This window comes from Scyliorhinus canicula, chromosome 16 (genome assembly GCF_902713615.1).
Source record: "Scyliorhinus canicula chromosome 16, sScyCan1.1, whole genome shotgun sequence".
NCBI classification, from domain to species: domain Eukaryota; kingdom Metazoa; phylum Chordata; class Chondrichthyes; order Carcharhiniformes; family Scyliorhinidae; genus Scyliorhinus; species Scyliorhinus canicula.
The window spans coordinates 126,851,768-126,871,486 of record NC_052161.1 but is presented as its reverse complement, the minus strand read 5'-3'; the positions used below and the strand labels follow the sequence as shown (position 1 = coordinate 126,871,486).

Sequence of the window (19,719 nt, the reverse complement as noted above, 5' to 3'; positions counted from 1 at the left end):
TACTGATGGAACTTGAGTTGTGATACTGACCGCGTCTTGGGTTGTGGTACTGGCCAAGTCTCAAGTTAGAAATAGACATCTTAGTAGAGGTCTCTGTGTCTGGCCTGACGGTTGCAACTTTCAAACCAGGCACAGCAACCTCTACTAAGATTAGCAGGGTTGCCCAATGTTAAAGCCCCTTCTCTTCTCTACAACTCACAATTATGGCTGAGTTCATGGGGTGTGCCGATTCCAAACATCCCACCTGGGCAGCTGCCAGAATTATGTCATGTCCAACGCCTGCTCTGTTAGCAAGTCTCGGTCACCCAATGTTAGGGACGTTACAATTTTCCTCAGCGCCCTGAGATAGGGGAGCAAACAATCAGCCTGTTTTCCCATTCCCAGTCATTACACGGTGACTCCTGTTGCATCCGTGTCTGGACATTTGTTGATGGCAGAATCTGGCTTTGCTGTGCTGGTCTCTATGGTTGAACAGCTTACTAATAGGTTTGGCCGAGATGCCAGAGGGCTACATGCCACGTGCGTGTGTGCCAGCCACTGAGGACAGGAGGCGCGGGAGAAAAAAGTTGGAGAGTTGGCCGGGTAAAAGTGGCGCTGGAGCTGAATGTGGAATCAGCTGTCACCCAGTTAGATTCAACTTCTCAAACAATCTGTTAGTTTTTGATGTCCTTGGCAGAACACTAATGGTTTCTGTAACAGCATCGAGAGAGAACAACAGCCCTCCAACATTGATGTAAAAATCTAAAAATAAGAATTTCAGTCCAGAGGGTCAATGTCAGCCCAAATCACGCGGCTGTTAATGGATCAGAGAGTTTCACTCACCTGCTGTAGGGAACTTCTCAGACCCACTGAGCTGAAACGTTACTTGGAACCTCTCTCAAATTAGCTTCTTTTTCTCCCCGTGTTTTCACGTTTGCAAAACCCTGAAGGTGGGGACGGAAATAGACATCGAGGAGCAATGTCAGCACAGCTTTTATTACACCTGCCCTGCAGGTGGGGGGAGTGAATGCTGGCAAAGAAACAGGGCAGTGAAGTGGGGCGTCTGCTTGGGGAGATGAGGATACATTTTATTGATACCGGAATGGCAGCGAAAGCAGATTCCGCAGTAACTTTTCTGAATGGTGTCCGGGGCCATGAGGAACGAGGAGGTGGCAATGGCATGAGCTGGGTACCTCTTTCAAGGGGCCAGCAAAGACATGATAGGCTGAGTGGCCTCCTTCAGTGCTGTAGTATTCTATGATACATTAGAAGAGGTTGAGGATTACAGATCAGCCCCGATCTCATTGAATTGCGGAGCAGGCTCGAAAAGCGGCTCCTATTTCTCATCTTCTAATGTCAGAGAATTGTGAGAGTAATTTGGGTGGGGGGTGGGGGGGGGGGGGGGGGGGGGGGGGGGGAGAGAGAGGCGCACTTTGTTTATTTCCTGCCAGCTAGAGGCATCTTGAGGAAAGGATTTTCAATCAGCTCCAGTCACACAATGATGTTTTCCATCCAACATGTCATATCAATATATTAAAATATCTGGTGACGCAGTGGAACCTCCATTATGGTCATCTCCTCACCCTGCCTACAGTGCTCCTGCACACACTCCTCATTGTACTGGGACTGAGTTTAGACTGAATGGTGCAACACGACAAACCCTCAGTGCCTCCATTACACACCAAACCCTCAGTGCCTCCATTACACACCAAACCCTCAGTGCCTCCATTACAGACCAAACCCTCCGTGCCTCCATTACACACCAAACCCTCAGTGCCTTCATTACACACCAAACCCTGAGTGTCTCCATTACAGACCAAACCCTCAGTGCCTCCATTACACACCAAACCCTCAGTGCCTCCATTACACACCAAACCCTCAGTGCCTCCATTACAGACCAAACCCTCAGTGCCTCAATTACACACCAAACCCTCAGTGCCTCCATTACAGACCAAACCCTCAGTGCCTCCATTACACACCAAACCCTCAGTGCCTCCATTACACACCAAACCCTCAGTGCCTCCATTACAGACCAAACCCTCAGTGCCTCCATTACACACCAAACCCTCAGTGCCTCCATTACACACCAAACCCTCAGTGCCTCCATTACACACCAAACCCTCTGTGCCTCCATTACACACCAAACCCTCAGTGTCTCCATTACAGACCAAACCCTCAGTGCCTCCATTACACACCAAACCCTCAGTGCCTCCATTACACACCAAACCCTCAGTGCCTCCATTACAGACCAAACCCTCAGTGCCTCCATTACACACCAACCCCTCAGTGTCTCCATTACAGACCAAACCCTCAGTGCCTCCATTACACACCAAACCCTCAGTGTCTCCATTACAGACCAAACCCTCAGTGCCTCCACTACAGACCAAACCCTCAGTGCCTCCATTACACACCAAACCCTCAGTACCTCAATTACAGACCAAACCCTCAGTGTCTCCATTACACACCAAACCCTCAGTGTCTCCATTACACACCAAACCCTCAGTGTCTCCATTACAGACCAAACCCTCAGTGCCTCCATTACACACCAACCCCTCAGTGTCTCCATTACAGACCAAACCCTCCGTGCCTCAATTACATACCAAACCTTCAGTGCCTCCATTACACACCAAACCCTCAGTGTCTCCATTACAGACCAAACCCTCCGTGCCTCAATTACATACCAAACCCTCAGTGCCTCCATTACACACCAAACCCTCAGTGTCTCCATTACAGACCAAACCCTCAGTGTCTCCATTACACACCAAACCCTCAGTGCCTCCATTACAGACCAAACCCTCAGTGCCTCCATTACATACCAAACCCTCAGTGCCTCCATTACAGACCAAACCCTCAGTGTCTCCATTACAGACCAAACCCTCAGTGCCTCCATTACACACCAAACCCTCAGTGCCTCCATTACACACCAAACCCTCAGTGTCTCCATTACAGACCAAACCCTCAGTGTCTCCATTACACACCAAACCCTCAGTGCCTCCATTACACACCAACCCCTCAGTGTCTCCATTACAGACCAAACCCTCCGTGCCTCAATTACATACCAAACCCTCAGTGCCTCCACTACACACCAAACCCTCAGTGTCTCCATTACAGACCAAACCCTCAGTGTCTCCATTACACACCAAACCCTCAGTGCCTCCATTACACACCAAACCCTCAGTGTCTCCATTACAGACCAAACCCTCAGTGCCTCCATTACAGACCAAACCCTCAGTGCCTTCATTACACACCAAACCCTCAGTGCCTTCATTACACACCAAACCCTCAGTGTCTCCATTACAGACCAAACCCTCAGTGTCTCCATTACAGACCAAACCCTCAGTGTCTCCATTAGACACCAAACCCTCAGTGCCTCCATTACAGACCAAACCCTCAGTGTCTCCATTACACACCAAACCCTCAGTGCCTTCATTACACACCAAACCCTCAGTGCCTCCATTACAGACCAAACCCTCAGTGCCTCCATTACATACCAAACCCTCAGTGCCTCCATTACACACCAACCCCTCAGTGTCTCCATTACAGACCAAACCCTCAGTGCCTCCATTACAGACCAAACCCTCCGTGCCTCCATTGCACACCAACCCCTCAGTGTCTCCATTACACACCAAACCCTCAGTGCCTCCATTACACACCAAACCCTCTGTGCCTCCATTACACACCAAACCCTCAGTGTCTCCATTACAGACCAAACCCTCAGTGCCTCCATTACACACCAAACCCTCAGTGCCTCCATTACACACCAAACCCTCAGTGCCTCCATTACAGACCAAACCCTCAGTGCCTCCATTACACACCAAACCCTCAGTGCCTCCACTACAGACCAAACCCTCAGTGCCTCCATTACACACCAAACCCTCAGTACCTCAATTACAGACCAAACCCTCAGTGCCTTCATTACACACCAAACCCTCAGTACCTCAATTACAGACCAAACCCTCAGTGCCTCCATTACACACAAACCCCTCAGTGTCTCCATTACAGACCAAACCCTCCGTGCCTCAATTACATACCAAACCCTCAGTGCCTCCATTACACACCAAACCCTCAGTGTCTCCATTACAGACCAAACCCTCAGTGTCTCCATTACACACCAAACCCTCAGTGCCTCCATTACAGACCAAACCCTCAGTGTCTCCATTACAGACCAAACCCTCAGTGCCTCCATTACACACCAAACCCTCAGTGCCTTCATTACACACCAAACCCTCAGTGTCTCCATTACAGGCCAAACCCTCAGTGTCTCCATTACAGACCAAACCCTCAGTGTCTCCATTACACACCAACCCCTCAGTGTCTCCATTACAGACCAAACCCTCAGTGTCTCCATTACAGACCAAACCCTCCGTGCCTCCATTACACACCAACCCCTCAGTGTCTCCATTACACACCAAACCCTCAGTGTCTCCATTACAGACCAAACCCTCAGTGTCTCCATTACACACAAAACCCTCAGTGCCTTCATTACACACCAAACCCTCAGTGCCTCCATTACAGACCAAACCCTCAGTGTCTCCATTACACACCAAACCCTCAGTGCCTCCATTACATACCAAACCCTCAGTGCCTCCATTACACACCAACCCCTCAGTGTCTCCATTACAGACCAAACCCTCAGTGTCTCCATTACAGACCAAACCCTCCGTGCCTCCATTACACACCAACCCCGCAGTGTCTCCATTACACACCAAACCCTCAGTGCCTCCATTACACACCAAACCCTCAGTGCCTTCATTACACACCAAACCCTCAGTGCCTCCACTACACACCAAACCCTCAGTGTCTCCATTACAGACCAAACCCTCAGTGCCTCCATTACACACCAAACCCTCAGTGTCTCCATTACAGACCAAACTCTCAGTGTCTCCATTACAGACCAAACCCTCCGTGCCTCCATTACACACCAAACCCTCTGTGTCTCCATTACAGACCAAACTCTCAGTGTCTCCATTACACACCAAACCCTCAGTGTCTCCATTACAGACCAAACCCTCAGTGTCTCCATTACACACCAAACCCTCAGTGCCTCCATTACATACCAAACCCTCAGTGCCTCCATTACACACCAACCCCTCAGTGCCTCCATTACAGACCAAACCCTCAGTGTCTCCATTACAGACCAAACCCTCAGTGCCTCCATTACACACCAAACCCTCAGTGTCTCCCTTACACACCAAACCCTCAGTGCCTCCATTACAGACCAAACCCTCAGTGCCTCCATTACAGACCAAACCCTCAGTGTCTCCATTACAGACCAAACTCTCAGTGTCTCCATTACACACCAAACCCTCAGTGTCTCCATTACAGACCAAACCCTCAGTGCCTCCATTACAGACCAAACCCTCAGTGCCTCCATTACAGACCAAACCCTCAGTGTCTCCATTACAGACCAAACTCTCAGTGTCTCCATTACACACCAAACCCTCAGTGCCTCCATTACAGACCAAACCCTCAGTGTCTCCATTACAGACCAAACTCTCAGTGTCTCCATTACACACCAAACCCTCAGTGCCTCCATTACACACCAAACCCTCAGTGTCTCCATTACAGACCAAACCCTCAGTGTCTCCATTACAGACCAAACACTCAGTGTCTCCATTACAGACCAAACCCTCAGTGCCTCCATTACACACCAAACCCTCAGTGTCTCCATTACAGACCAAACTCTCAGTGTCTCCATTACACTCCAAACCCTCAGTGTCTCCATTACACACCAAACCCTCAGTGTCTCCATTACAGACCAAACTCTCAGTGTCTCCATTACACACCAAACCCTCAGTGTCTCCATTACAGACCAAACCCTCAGTGCCTCCACTACACACCAAACCCTCATTGCCTCCATTACAGACCAAACCCTCAGTGCCTCCACTACAGACCAAACCCTCAGTGCCTCCATTACACACCAAACCCTCAGTGTCTCCATTACAGACCAAACTCTCAGTGTCTCCATTACAGACCAAACCCTCAGTGTCTCCATTACACACCAAACCCTCAGTGTCTCCATTAGACACCAAACCCTCAGTGTCTCCATTACACAACAAACCCTCAGTGCCTCCATTACATACCAAACCCTCAGTGCCTCCATTACACACCAACCCCTCAGTGTCTTCATTACACACCAAACCCTCAGTGCCTCCATTACATACCAAACCCTCAGTGTCTCCATTACACACCAAACCCTCAGTGTCTCCATTACAGACCAAACCCTCAGTGTCTCCATTACACACCAAACCCTCAGTGTCTCCATTACACACCAAACCCTCAGTGCCTCCATTACAGACCAAACCCTCAGTGCCTCCATTACATACCAAACCCTCAGTGCCTCCATTACAGACCAAACCCTCCGTGCCTCCATTACAGACCAAACCCTCAGTGTCTCCATTACACACCAAACTCTCCGTGTGCCCACAAAAAGTGTAAATGCTGGATTATAAGCCAAGCACTTGGCAAGTCAGGCGGTGTCGCAGAAATAGAAAGAAAGCAGATGTTTGTGCCCGGACAGCTGCCTTTCGTCAAAACTGAGGAAAGATTTAGTGTGTTACTATATCGCCCATCCCCAAGGTCAGGATATTCCTGGGCTACGACTGAGGCAGGCAAGGAAGTCTCTTTATTATCCATCCCAATTTCATATTCATTAGAGGCTCCTATAGCTAATATGAAGGCTGTCCTGTGCGTAGAAATCATCAAACAGCATGTCCATGCCATTCCATACTGTACTCCCGCCCCCCTTCACCTCTCTGTTCGTGCTGTCTCTGCCACACGGCAAGTGGGATGGATTTAATGAGCCTGTGTCTTATCTCTTTGTGAATAGGCTATGGCAAATAGGAAACACGTGGAGAGCGTGGCTAAAAAGAAGCTTGATTCGCTGCTGAAGGAATCGAAAATCCGAGACCGGGAAGATCCCGACAGCTTCAGCGTGAACGCCATCCCTCAAGCGGGAAAAATGTGCCGGAAGGCGGATTCAAAGAAGGTAGCCCATCCCCACCACCCCCACCAACACCTCGCACACTGCCACCCCCCCCCCCTCAGGCTACCTCAGGTGCTCCTGTTTAATGGAATCCCCCTCCCCCGGGTGGAACTCTCACCTCTTGGGTCAGAAGGTCGAACGTTCAAGCCCCGCTCCGGAGACTTGGGACCAGATTCCCACGCGGCATGTCCTTCGGCGGCAGAGGGAGTTCGCCATTGACCGCCGGACGGGATCTTCCAGTCCTGACGATGTCTGCAGCGTCTTGCCGTCCCGCCGCCGGGGAACATGCCTTTGTCGGGGCTGGGAGATCCCACCTGTGGAAAAGGCCGGAAAATCCTGATCTTGAACACAAAGAAATCTGGGCTGATGCTCCCAGTGCAGTACTGAGGGAGTGCTGCACTGTCAGAGGGTCAGTACTGAGGAGGTGCTGCACTGTCAGAGGGTCAGTACTGAGGGAGCACCGCACTGTCAGAGGGTCAGTACTGAGGGAGTGCTGCACTGTCAGAGGGTCAGTACTGAGGGAGCACCGCACTGTCAGAGGGTCAGTACTGAGGGAGTGCAGCACTGTCAGAGGGTCGGTACTGAGGGAGCACCGCACTGTCAGAGGGTCAGTACTGAGGGAGCACCGCACTGTCAGAGGGTCAGTACTGAGGGGAGAGCTGCACTGTCAGAGGGTCAGGACTGAGGGAGTGCCGCACTGTCAGAGGGTCAGTACTGAGGGAGTGCAGCACTGTCAGAGGGTCAGTACTGAGGGAGTGCTGCACTGTCAGAGGGTCAGGACTGAGGGAGTGCCGCACTGTCAGAGGGTCAGTACTGAGGGAGTGCTGCACTGTCAGAGGGTCAGGACTGAGGGAGTGCCGCACTGTCAGAGGGTCAGTACTGAGGGAGTGCAGCACTGTCAGAGGGTCAGTACTGAGGGAGTGCCGCACTGTCAGAGGGTCAGTACTGAGGGAGTGCCGCACTGTCAGAGGGTCAGTACTGAGGGAGTGCTGCACTGTCAGAGGGTCAGTACTGAGGGAGTGCTGCACTGTCAGAGGGTCAGTACTGAGGGAGTGCTGCACTGTCAGAGGGTCAGTACTGAGGGAGTGCTGCACTGTCAGAGGGTCAGTACTGAGGGAGTGCCGCACTGTAAGAGGGTCAGTATTGAGGTAGTGCTGCACTGTCAGAGGGTCAGTACTTAGGGAGTGCCGCACTGTCAGAGGGTCAGTACTGAGGGAGTGCTGCACTGTCAGAGGGTCAGTCCTGAGGGAGCGCTGCACTGTCAGAGGGTCAGTACTGAGGGAGTGCCGCACTGTCAGAGGGTCAGTACTGAGGGAGTGCCGCACTGTCAGAGGGTCAGTACTGAGGGAGTGCTGCACTGTCAGAGGGTCAGTACTGAGGGAGTGCTGCACTGTCAGAGGGTCAGTACTGAGGGAGTGTCGCACTGTCAGAGGGACAGTATTGAGGGAGTGCTGCACTGTCAGAGGGTCAGTACTGAGGGAGTGCCAGCTGCAGTGTCAGAGGGTCAGTACTGAGGGAGTGCCAGCTGCACTGTCAGAGGGTCAGTACCGAGGGTGTGCTGCACTCTCAGAGGGTCAGTACTGAGGGAGTGCTGCACTGTCAGAGGGTCGGTACTGAGGGAGCACCGCACTGTCAGAGGGTCAGTACTGAGGGAGCACCGCACTGTCAGAGGGTCAGTACTGAGGGAGTGCTGCACTGTCAGAGGGTCAGGACTGAGGGAGTGCCGCACTGTCAGAGGGTCAGTGCTGAGGGAGTGCAGCACTGTCAGAGGGTCAGTACTGAGGGAGTGCCGCACTGTCAGAGGGTCAGTACTGAGGGAGTGCCGCACTGTCAGAGGGTCAGTACTGAGGGAGTGCTGCACTGTCAGAGGGTCAGTACTGAGGGAGTGCTGCACTGTCAGAGGGTCAGTACTGAGGGAGTGCTGCACTGTCAGAGGGTCAGTACTGAGGGAGTGCTGCACTGTCAGAGGGTCAGTACTGAGGGAGTGCCGCACTGTAAGAGGGTCAGTACTGAGGGAGTGCTGCACTGTCAGAGGGTCAGTACTGAGGGAGTGCCGCACTGTAAGAGGGTCAGTATTGAGGTAGTGCTGCACTGTCAGAGGGTCAGTACTTAGGGAGTGCCGCACTGTCAGAGGGTCAGTACTGAGGGAGTGCTGCACTGTCAGAGGGTCAGTCCTGAGGGAGCGCTGCACTGTCAGAGGGTCAGTACTGAGGGAGTGCTGCACTGTCAGAGGGTCAGTACTGAGGGAGTGCAGCACTGTCAGAGGGTCAGTACTGAGGGAGTGCTGCACTGTCAGAGGGTCAGTACTGAGGGAGTGCTGCACTGTCAGAGGGTCGGTACTGAGGGAGCACCGCACTGTCAGAGGGTCAGTACTGAGGGAGCACCGCACTGTCAGAGGGTCAGTACTGAGGGATTGCTGCACTGTCAGAGGGTCAGTACTGAGGGAGTGCTGCACTGTCAGAGGGTCGGTACTGAGGGAGCACCGCACTGTCAGAGGGTCAGTACTGAGGGAGCACCGCACTGTCAGAGGGTCAGTACTGAGGGAGTGCTGCACTGTCAGAGGGTCAGTACTGAGGGAGTGCAGCACTGTCAGAGGGTCAGTACTGAGGGAGTGCCGCACTGTCAGAGGGTCAGTACTGAGGGAGTGCCGCACTGTCAGAGGGTCAGTACTGAGGGAGCACCGCACTGTCAGAGGGTCAGTACTGAGGGAGTGCTGCACTGTCAGAGGGTCAGTACTGAGGGAGCACCGCACTGTCAGAGGGTCAGTACTGAGGGAGTGCAGCACTGTCAGAGGGTCGGTACTGAGGGAGCACCGCACTGTCAGAGGGTCAGTACTGAGGGAGCACCGCACTGTCAGAGGGTCAGTACTGAGGGAGAGCTGCACTGTCAGAGGGTCAGGACTGAGGGAGTGCCGCACTGTCAGAGGGTCAGTACTGAGGGAGTGCAGCACTGTCAGAGGGTCAGTACTGAGGGAGTGCTGCACTGTCAGAGGGTCAGGACTGAGGGAGTGCCGCACTGTCAGAGGGTCAGTACTGAGGGAGTGCAGCACTGTCAGAGGGTCAGTACTGAGGGAGTGCCGCACTGTCAGAGGGTCAGTACTGAGGGAGCACCGCACTGTCAGAGGGTCAGTACTGAGGGAGTGCTGCACTGTCAGAGGGTCAGGACTGAGGGAGTGCCGCACTGTCAGAGGGTCAGTACTGAGGGAGTGCAGCACTGTCAGAGGGTCAGTACTGAGGGAGTGCCGCACTGTCAGAGGGTCAGTACTGAGGGAGTGCCGCACTGTCAGAGGGTCAGTACTGAGGGAGTGCTGCACTGTCAGAGGGTCAGTACTGAGGGAGTGCTGCACTGTCAGAGGGTCAGTACTGAGGGAGTGCTGCACTGTCAGAGGGTCAGTACTGAGGGAGTGCTGCACTGTCAGAGGGTCAGTACTGAGGGAGTGCCGCACTGTAAGAGGGTCAGTATTGAGGTAGTGCTGCACTGTCAGAGGGTCAGTACTTAGGGAGTGCCGCACTGTCAGAGGGTCAGTACTGAGGGAGTGCTGCACTGTCAGAGGGTCAGTCCTGAGGGAGCGCTGCACTGTCAGAGGGTCAGTACTGAGGGAGTGCCGCACTGTCAGAGGGTCAGTACTGAGGGAGTGCCGCACTGTCAGAGGGTCAGTACTGAGGGAGTGCTGCACTGTCAGAGGGTCAGTACTGAGGGAGTGCTGCACTGTCAGAGGGTCAGTACTGAGGGAGTGTCGCACTGTCAGAGGGACAGTATTGAGGGAGTGCTGCACTGTCAGAGGGTCAGTACTGAGGGAATGCTGCACTGTCAGAGGGTCAGTACTGAGGGAGTGCTGCACTGTCAGAGGGTCAGTACTGAGGGAGTGCTGCACTGTCAGAGGGTCAGTACTGAGGGAGTGCCGCACTGTAAGAGGGTCAGTACTGAGGGAGTGCTGCACTGTCAGAGGGTCAGTACTGAGGGAGTGCCGCACTGTAAGAGGGTCAGTATTGAGGTAGTGCTGCACTGTCAGAGGGTCAGTACTTAGGGAGTGCCGCACTGTCAGAGGGTCAGTACTGAGGGAGTGCTGCACTGTCAGAGGGTCAGTCCTGAGGGAGCGCTGCACTGTCAGAGGGTCAGTACTGAGGGAGTGCTGCACTGTCAGAGGGTCAGTACTGAGGGAGTGCAGCACTGTCAGAGGGTCAGTACTGAGGGAGTGCTGCACTGTCAGAGGGTCAGTACTGAGGGAGTGCTGCACTGTCAGAGGGTCGGTACTGAGGGAGCACCGCACTGTCAGAGGGTCAGTACTGAGGGAGCACCGCACTGTCAGAGGGTCAGTACTGAGGGAGTGCTGCACTGTCAGAGGGTCAGTACTGAGGGAGTGCTGCACTGTCAGAGGGTCGGTACTGAGGGAGCACCGCACTGTCAGAGGGTCAGTACTGAGGGAGCACCGCACTGTCAGAGGGTCAGTACTGAGGGAGTGCTGCACTGTCAGAGGGTCAGTACTGAGGGAGTGCAGCACTGTCAGAGGGTCAGTACTGAGGGAGTGCCGCACTGTCAGAGGGTCAGTACTGAGGGAGTGCCGCACTGTCAGAGGGTCAGTACTGAGGGAGTGCTGCACTGTCAGAGGGTCAGTACTGAGGGAGTTCTGCACTGTCAGAGGGTCAGTACTGAGGGAGTGCTGCACTGTCAGAGGGTCAGTACTGAGGGAGTGCTGCACTGTCAGAGGGTCAGTACTGAGGGAGTGCCGCACTGTCAGAGGGTCAGTACTGATGGAGTGCTTCACTGTCAGAGGGTCAGTACTGAGCGGAGTGCCGCACTGTCAGAGGGTCAGTACTGAGGGAGTGCTGCACTGTCAGAGGGTCAGTACTGAGGGAGTGCTGCACTGTCAGAGGGTCAGTACTGAGGGACTGCCGCACTGTCAGAGGGTCAGTACTGAGGGAGCGCTGCACTGTCAGAGGGTCAGTACTGAGAGACTGCTGCACTGTCAGAGGGTCAGTACTGAGGGAGTGCTGCCCTGTCAGAGGGTCAGTACTGAGGGAGTGCCCCACTGTCAGAGGGTCAGCACTGAGGGAGTGCTGCACTGTCAGAGGGTCAGTACTGAAGGAGTGCTGCCCTGTCAGAGGGTCAGTACTGAGGGAGTGCTGCACTGTCAGAGGGTCAGTACTGAGGGAGTGCTGCACTGTCAGAGGGTCAGTACTGAGGGAGTGCCGCACTGTCAGAGGGTCAGTACTGAGAGAGTGCTGCACTGTCAGAGGGTCAGTACTGAGGGAGTGCTGCCCTGTCAGAGGGTCAGTACTGAGGGAGTGCCGCACTGTCAGAGGGTCAGTACTGAGGGAGTGCTGCACTGTCAGAGGGTCAGTACTGAGGGAGTGCTGCACTGTCAGAGGGTCAGTACTGAGAGAGTGCTGCACTGTCAGAGGGTCAGTACTGAGGGAGTGCTGCACTGTCAGAGGGTCAGTACTGAGAGAGTGCTGCACTGTCAGAGGGTCAGTACTGAGGGAGTGCCGCACTGTCAGAGGGTCAGTACTGAGCGGAGTGCTGCACTGTCAGAGGGTCAGTACTGAGGGAGTGCTGCACTGCCAGAGGGTCAGTACTGAGGGAGTGCTGCACTGTCAGAGGGTCAGTACTGAGGGAGTGGCTGCCCTGTCAGAGGGTCAGTACTGAAGGAGTGCTGCACTGTCAGAGGGTCAGTACTGGGGGAGCGCTGCACTGTCAGAGGTGTCAGCTTTTTGGATGAAAGGCTAAACTGAGGCCTGTTTGCCCTCTCGGGTGAGGGGGGGGGGTAGAAATTTCCCTGCCACCCATTCTATGAAAGGCAGGAAGGTTCTTCCCTGGCGCCCAAGCCAATATTTACCCTTCAAGAAGCATTTAGATACTCACTTGTGCTGCCGTCACCTCCAGGGCTATGGGCCGAGTGCTGGAAAATGGGATCAATCTAATCTGATCTCTGTTGACCGGCATGGAGGCGAGGGGCTGAATGGCCTCCTGTGCTGTAAACGTCTATGAATAATATGTCATATTAAGTTTGAGGGTGATGTGGCTCAGTCTGAAACAACAGTCTCAAATTTAAACAAAGACAATTGCAGAGACGAGCTGAGTAAAGTGCATTGGGAAATTAGATGAACAGATATGATGGTTGATGCGCAAATAAATCATTCTCAAAGTATATGCATGTGGAATGATAACGCGTCCTGAAAGTGGAGCAACCACGGGCAGCTGAGGAGGTGAAGGGTTAGTATTGGAGTAAAGGATGAGGCTGACAATGTTGCCACAACAGCAGTAAGCCTGAGGACTGAGGGGGTTTAACAAAAAAAAAAGCCACAGGTGATCAAGCAATTGATAAAGAGAGGAGAAAATAGACTGAGAGCAAACCAGCACGAATGGCATTTCCGAGGATGAAAAAGGGAAGAGATGAATGAAAGTGAACGTGGGCCTTTAGAGACGGGATCAATTCCGATTTGGGATAAGGAAATTCTAGAGGCATTAGCAACTATTTTGTGCCAAGCGTCAGGATAGAAGACAAAAAGACAATGGGCCAGATCCTGCGGTGTGGGGGGGGGGGCAGGCGAGGGGCACCTTTGGCAGCACCAGAAGATCCGCTGGCAGGAAAGGATCGGGGGATTTAGCCCTATTTCAGTGCAAGTCAGGGAGAGTTAGCAACTTTTTTTTAAATTTAGAGGACCCAATTCATTTTTTCCAATTAAGGGGCAATTTAGCGTGGCCAATCTACCTAGCCTGCACATCTTTGGGTTGTGGGGGTGAAACCCACGCAGACACGGGGAGAATGTGCAAACTCCTCACGGACCGTGACCCAGAGCCAGGATTTGAAACCGGGCCCTCAGCGCTGTAGTCCCAGTGGGAACCACTGTGCCACCCCGCGATCTAGCAACTTGCAGTAATTAGTTTTAGTGAGAAAAACGTACTGGGGGAATCAGTGAGACTGGAAGCAGCAACTCGCCTCTGACCTGATGTCTTACATCCTGGGGTATCACAAGAATAAACGGCAGAGGTGGTCAATGCCTTACTTTTGATTTTCCGAAACTTCCCGGATTGTAAAACCGATTCCGTGGATTGACGAGTTTAAGCCCGATATTCAAGCAATGTAGGACCTGAGTCGGTCCTGAGCCCTGGCAGACCTGTATGGGTGAGTACCACACTGAGTGGGCAGTGCCAGGACCTGATGAGCCACTGAATTTGGCAGTGCTGGCAGGTTTTCAGTGATACCCAATAAACCGTCCAGTGACGGTGCGGGTTGGAGGGGAGTTATGGTGGGGGACTGGAGGGGAGTAACGGTGGCGGGCTGAAGGGGAGTGACGGTGGGGGGCAGGAGGTGAGTAACAGTGGGGGGTTCGAGGGGAGTGACGGGAGGCTGGAGGGGAGTGACGGGGGGTTGGAGGGCAGTGATGGTGGGGGTGGGAGGGGAGTGACGGGGGGCTGGAGGGGAGTGACGGGGGTTGGAGGGGAGTGACGGGGGGTTGGAGGGGAGTGATGGTGGGGGTGGGAGGGGAGTGACGGGGGCTGGAGGGGAGTGACGGGGGACTGGAGGGGAGTGATGGTGGGGGTGGGAGGGGAGTGACGGGGCTGGAAGGGAGTGATGGGGGGTTGGAGGGGAGTGACAGAGAGGTTGGAGGGGAGTGACGGGGGGGGTTGGAGGGGAGTGATGGTGGGGGTGGGAGGGGAGTGACGGGGGGGTTGGAGGGGAGTGACTGGGGTTTGGAGCGGAGTGATGGGGGGTTTGGAGGGGAGTGCCGGGGGGTTGGAGGGGAGTGATGGGGGGTTGGCGGGGAGTGATGGTGGGGGGTGGGAGGGGAGTGACAGAGGGGTTGGAGGGGAGTGACGGGGGGGTTGGAGGGGAGTGATGGTGGGGGTGGGAGGGGAGTGACGGGGGGGTTGGAGGGAAGTGACTGGGGTTTGGAGCGGAGTGATGGGGGGTTTGGAGGGGAGTGCCGGGGGGTTGGAGGGGAGTGATGGGGGGTTGGCGGGGAGTGATGGTGGGGGGTGGGAGGGGAGTGACGGGGGCTGGAGGGGAGTGACGGTGGGAGGGGAGTGACGGGGGTGCTGAAAGGCAGTGACGGGTGGTTGGAGGGGAGTGACGGGGGGCTGGAGGGGAGTGACGGTGGGGGTGGGAGGGGAGTGATGGTGGGAGGGGAGTGACGGGGGGCTGGAGGGGAGTGACGGGGGACTGGAGGGGAGTGACAGTGGGGGTGGGAGGGGAGTGACGGGGGGCTGGAAAGGAGTGACGGGGGGTTGGAGGGGAGTGACGGGGTTGGAGGGGAGTGATGGGCGGGTTGGAGGGGAGTGACGGGGGATTGGAGGGGAGTGACGGTGGAGGTGGGAGGGGAGTGACGGTGGGGATGGGAGGGGAGTGACGGTGGGGGTGGGAGGGGAGTGACTGGGGTTTGGAGCGGAGTGATGGGGGGTTTGGAGGGGAGTGACGGGGGGGTGGAGGGGAGTGACGGTGGGGGTGGGAGGGGAGTGACGGGGGTGCTGGAAGGCAGTGACGGGTGGTTGGAGGGGAGTGACGGGGGGCTGGAGGGGAGTGACGGTGGGGGTGGGAGGGGAGTGATGGTGGGAGGGGAGTGACGGGGGCTGGAAAGGAGTGACGGGGGTGGGAGGGGAGTGACGGGGGGCTGGAAAGGAGTGACGGGGGTTGGAGGGGAGTGACAGGGGGGTTGGAGGGGAGTAACGGGGGGGTTGGAGGAGAGTGATGGTGGGGGTGGGAGGGGAGTGACGGGGGGGTTGGAGGGGAGTGACTGGGATTGGAGGGGAGTGACGGGGGGGTTGGTGGGGAGTGACGGGGGATTGGAGGGGAGTGACGGTGGAGGTGGGAGGGGAATGACGGTGGGGGGGGGGGTGGAGGTGAATGACGGGGGGTTGGAGGGGAGTGACTGCGGGTTGGAGGGGAGTGACGGTGCAGGTTGGAGGGGAGTGACGGGGGGTGGGAGGGGAGTGACGGTGGGGGGGGGGTGGAGGTGATGGGTGGGTGGGTATGGTTTTGACCCATCCTGTACATGTTGTGGTGCAGTTGAACGGACCTGTATATGTCAGGGAGGATTTAGGTATTTGATCTGTCCTAAACATATCGTTGGGGGGGGGGGGGGGGGCGGGGGGCGGGGGGGGGGGGAGTTATGTATATGACCCGGCCTGTACATGTCGAGTGTTTGGATATATATGCCCTGTCCTGTAGATGATGAGGTTAGCTTTCGTACGTGGCCCGTCCTGTACGTGTTCGGGGTTGTTTGCGAATTGACAGTGAGTTAAATATCTGCTGAATCATCTCACTGGGATTGTACAGTGTGAGACCTACAGAAGCATTCGCTCACTGCCCCTGCATCTGTCTCCCGAAAGCTGGTGGACCGTTTGTCTTCAACCACTGTTTCCCTGACTGGAAGCCCCACAGGTAACCAGGTGTGCAGTACTGAGGGAGGACTGGACTGTCAGAGAAGACAACTTTTGGTGAGGCGTTAAACCAAGGCCTTATTTGCTTTCTCAAGGTGGCTGTAAAAATTTGCATGGCAATATTTCACAGGAGAACAGGGGAATTTGCGCAGGTGCCCTGGTCAATACCTGGTCATCAAACAACATCACCAAAACAGATTCCGTGCTCATTAGTGTGTTGCTGTTTGCGGGAGATTACTGTGTGCAAATCTGCTGCCAGGTTCCCTCCATCTGAACAGTGATGATACTTTAATCAGCTGTAATGTGCTTTAGGATGCCCTGAGGTTGAGATAGGCTCTGTATAAATTCTTTCACCAGAAGTCTATCTCCAATTGGCCCCAGCGTCCTGACCCTTCTGTGGAAAAATGTTCCAGATTTCCACTTCCACTATGCGTGATAAACCTCTTCCTGGAATAATTTCTGAACGGCCTGGGAATCGTATTAAGATTATGTCACCCTGTTTTTGGCTGACCCATCAGAGGAAATACACTCTCAGTTATCTCCTCTGTCAAATCCTTTTAACATTTTAAACACCACTTTAGCAGTGACAAATGAAGTTTTGCTTTCTCGAAGCTCGGTTATCAGTAATTACAGCACAATTCACAACATAGATAACAGGTCTCCTCAAGCTGCACAAAGTTCTAATTGAAACGATAGGATCTGCAATTACAATTCAAATGATGTGTTTTATTAAAACTGAAATGAGCTTTAACATGGAACACCGTGAGCTCATTCTGTTTGGCTTAGTGTTCGGTGTAATTAAACTCAACAAACCTGGCCTCGGGGAATTTGAATTACAATTGCACCAGCAGGCTCAATGGTTCTTCAACAATGCTTAACAGTTGTCATTAGGAAATGTGTGGGTTAGGATGGAGAAGGAATCTTGTAAGGGGTCACGTTTGAGGGCTATGGTGACGGCAGCATTGCCAATGGCTCCGAGTAGGTATTCAGGGAGCCCAGTGGTGCAGCCCACGGTGAAGATATGGAATCAGCTGAGGAGGCATTTTAGGGTGGAAGGGATGTTGGTGCTAACGCCGCTGTGCAAGAATCATGGGTTTGAGCCGGGGGGGTGCGGGGGGGGGGGGGGGGGGGGGTTAGGGTGCATAGTGTATACAGGAGGTGGGGGGAGGTGGGGCTGGTCAAGGTGAGGGATTTGTATTTGGAGGAAGGGTTCACCAGTCTGGAGGAGCTAAGGGAGAGGGTAGAGCTGCCGAGGGGGTAGAGAGTTCAGGTATCTACAGGTTAGGGACTTTGCACGAACGGTCTGGAAGGGGTTCCCTAGATTGTCGGGATACATTCTGCTGGAACGACTGGTGCTTCCGGATGTGGAAGGGGAGGGAAGAATTGGGGATATATACAAGTGGCTGGGGAGCAGGGAGGAGAGCGGGTGGCGACGATCAAGGAGAAATGGGAAGCGGAGTTGGGAGGGGAGATCGATTGGGGAGTATGGAGTGAGGCACTGCGAAGGGTAAACGGGACCTCCTCCTGTCCAAGGATGAGCCTGATACAGTTTAAGGTGGTGCACAGGGTGCATATGACTCGGGCGAGAATGAGTGGGTTCTTTCAGGGGGTAGCAGATGAGTGTGAGAGGTGTGGGTGGGGGCCAGTGAATCACGTGCACATATTTTTGGGTTGTGCAAAATTGGGAAGATTCTGGGCGGGAGTGTTCGTGGTCTTAGCCAGGACAGTGGAGGAGGGAGTTGACCCGGACCCTTTGGTGGCGATATTTGGGGTTTCAGAGAAGCCGGAGCTCATGGAGAGGAGGAAGGCCGATGTCTTGGCCTTCGCCTCTCTGATTGCACGGTGACGAATTTTGCTGGAGTGGCGGTCGGCATCGCCACCGGGGGTGGCAGCATGGTTGGGTGACCTGTACGACTTCCTGCGGTGGGAGAAGATAAAGTATGAGTTAAGGGGCTCAGCGGGGGGAGTTTGAGAAAAGGTGGGGGATGTTTGTGACCGTGTTTGAGGAGCTGTTTGTTGTAGGGGGGTTGGGGGGGGTGATGGGGGGGGGGGGGGTGAAAAGGAGAAGAATCTGTCCAAACTGTATAGTTGATTGTTGGGAAGAATGTTTCCCGGGGTGTTTATTTGCTGTAACCTACTTTGATACAAGTTTGAATAAAATGAATTTTTAAAAAAGGAAATGTGTGGGTAGAATAGATAAAGTTGCCCAATCTGGTTGACTGCATTGCTGGAGGTTTAGTCACCTGACTTCCTGCCCCCGGTTGCCTCTTCGTCCCCTTCTCCAATATTTTTACAGCTGATATTTAAAAGAAGTCAAACGAAAATGTGACGTCCTTTTTTAAATGCCCTCCTACGATTTATCTCCTGTGGCCTTTGCTGGCACCAATGTTCAGGATGTCAATCCATTATTCCCGGAGATTCCAGGACTGTCCTGAGGAGTTGTCGAACCGAGGGGATGCCTAACCTATTTTCCCCTCAGCTTTTGGGTCTCCCCGTTGCACCCAAAGGTGCTGCCCTGAATTAGCTTAACCAGGTGGCCAGCAGGTGATCTGGAGTCTTCAGTTCTCCCAGCACCAGGGTAGCCATTAATTTAGGTTTGTACCAAACCATCTGTTCTGCCCACTATCCAACACCGGGTGGCTTTATGTCCGGAATGCTAGAGGTTTAAATCGATGAAATTGGGTCGCTGATATTTTCCTGGTAACGCAGCTGGGCCTGGTCTGCTGCAAGGTTGCTAAGGCTCGCAGCGTGCAGTAGGCCCGTTACTATGATGGCAATGCGCGAGGTTGGTTTACTCACACTCGTAGCTCACATCGCAAGCCTTCGACCACTGCTGACTGGCACTTTATGTGGGCTAGACTCAGATTAACTATTGGTGGACTACATTTTCCCTCTGTAATGTTATTAACGATAACGGGAGAGCCAGAAAAGCATTGCTGACTTGCGCACAATGACAGGTGGCTGCGCTGTATTCTTAGTTGCGGGCTTGCAGATGGAAGGTTTGAAATGATGTCACCTCCATGCGTGGTGCAGTGGTCCTTCCCCACATGCAGCTGGTCTGGTGTCTGGTTCCCCTGGACGCTGGTAGTGCCCACTCTACCTAGCAGGAAGATTTCTATGACCTGTTCAAAGGTTAATAGGGACAGATCTTGCAGGAGGCCACCTCCAGGCCTATGTGACTCTGGCGCGGCCTCCAGCCTGTGGAGAGAAGCCATCTTCTCTATTTAAACAAAAAAATTTAGATTACCCAATTATTTTTTTCCAATTAAGGGGCAATTTAGCGTGTTCAATCCACCTACCCTGCACATTTTTGGGTTGTGGGGGTGAAACCCGCGCAGACACGGGGAGAATGTGCAAACTCCACACGGACAGTG

General features: G+C 54.0%; 1 protein-coding gene across 10 annotated transcripts in view; it reads left to right on the top strand.

Moving 5' to 3' along the window:
• The window catches only part of plch2a (phospholipase C, eta 2a), a 312,536-nt gene that overhangs the window by 236,403 nt on the left and 56,414 nt on the right, over positions 1 to 19,719 (top strand). For 9 of the 10 annotated variants that reach the window (XM_038822387.1, XM_038822384.1, XM_038822386.1 and 6 more), the window contains one exon: positions 6,809 to 6,967. The exons of the other annotated variant lie outside the window; for it this stretch is intronic. In XM_038822387.1, coding sequence (XP_038678315.1) covers positions 6,809 to 6,967 — 159 coding nt within the window. The remainder of the gene's footprint in view (positions 1 to 6,808; positions 6,968 to 19,719) is intronic. 10 annotated transcript variants of the gene reach the window in all.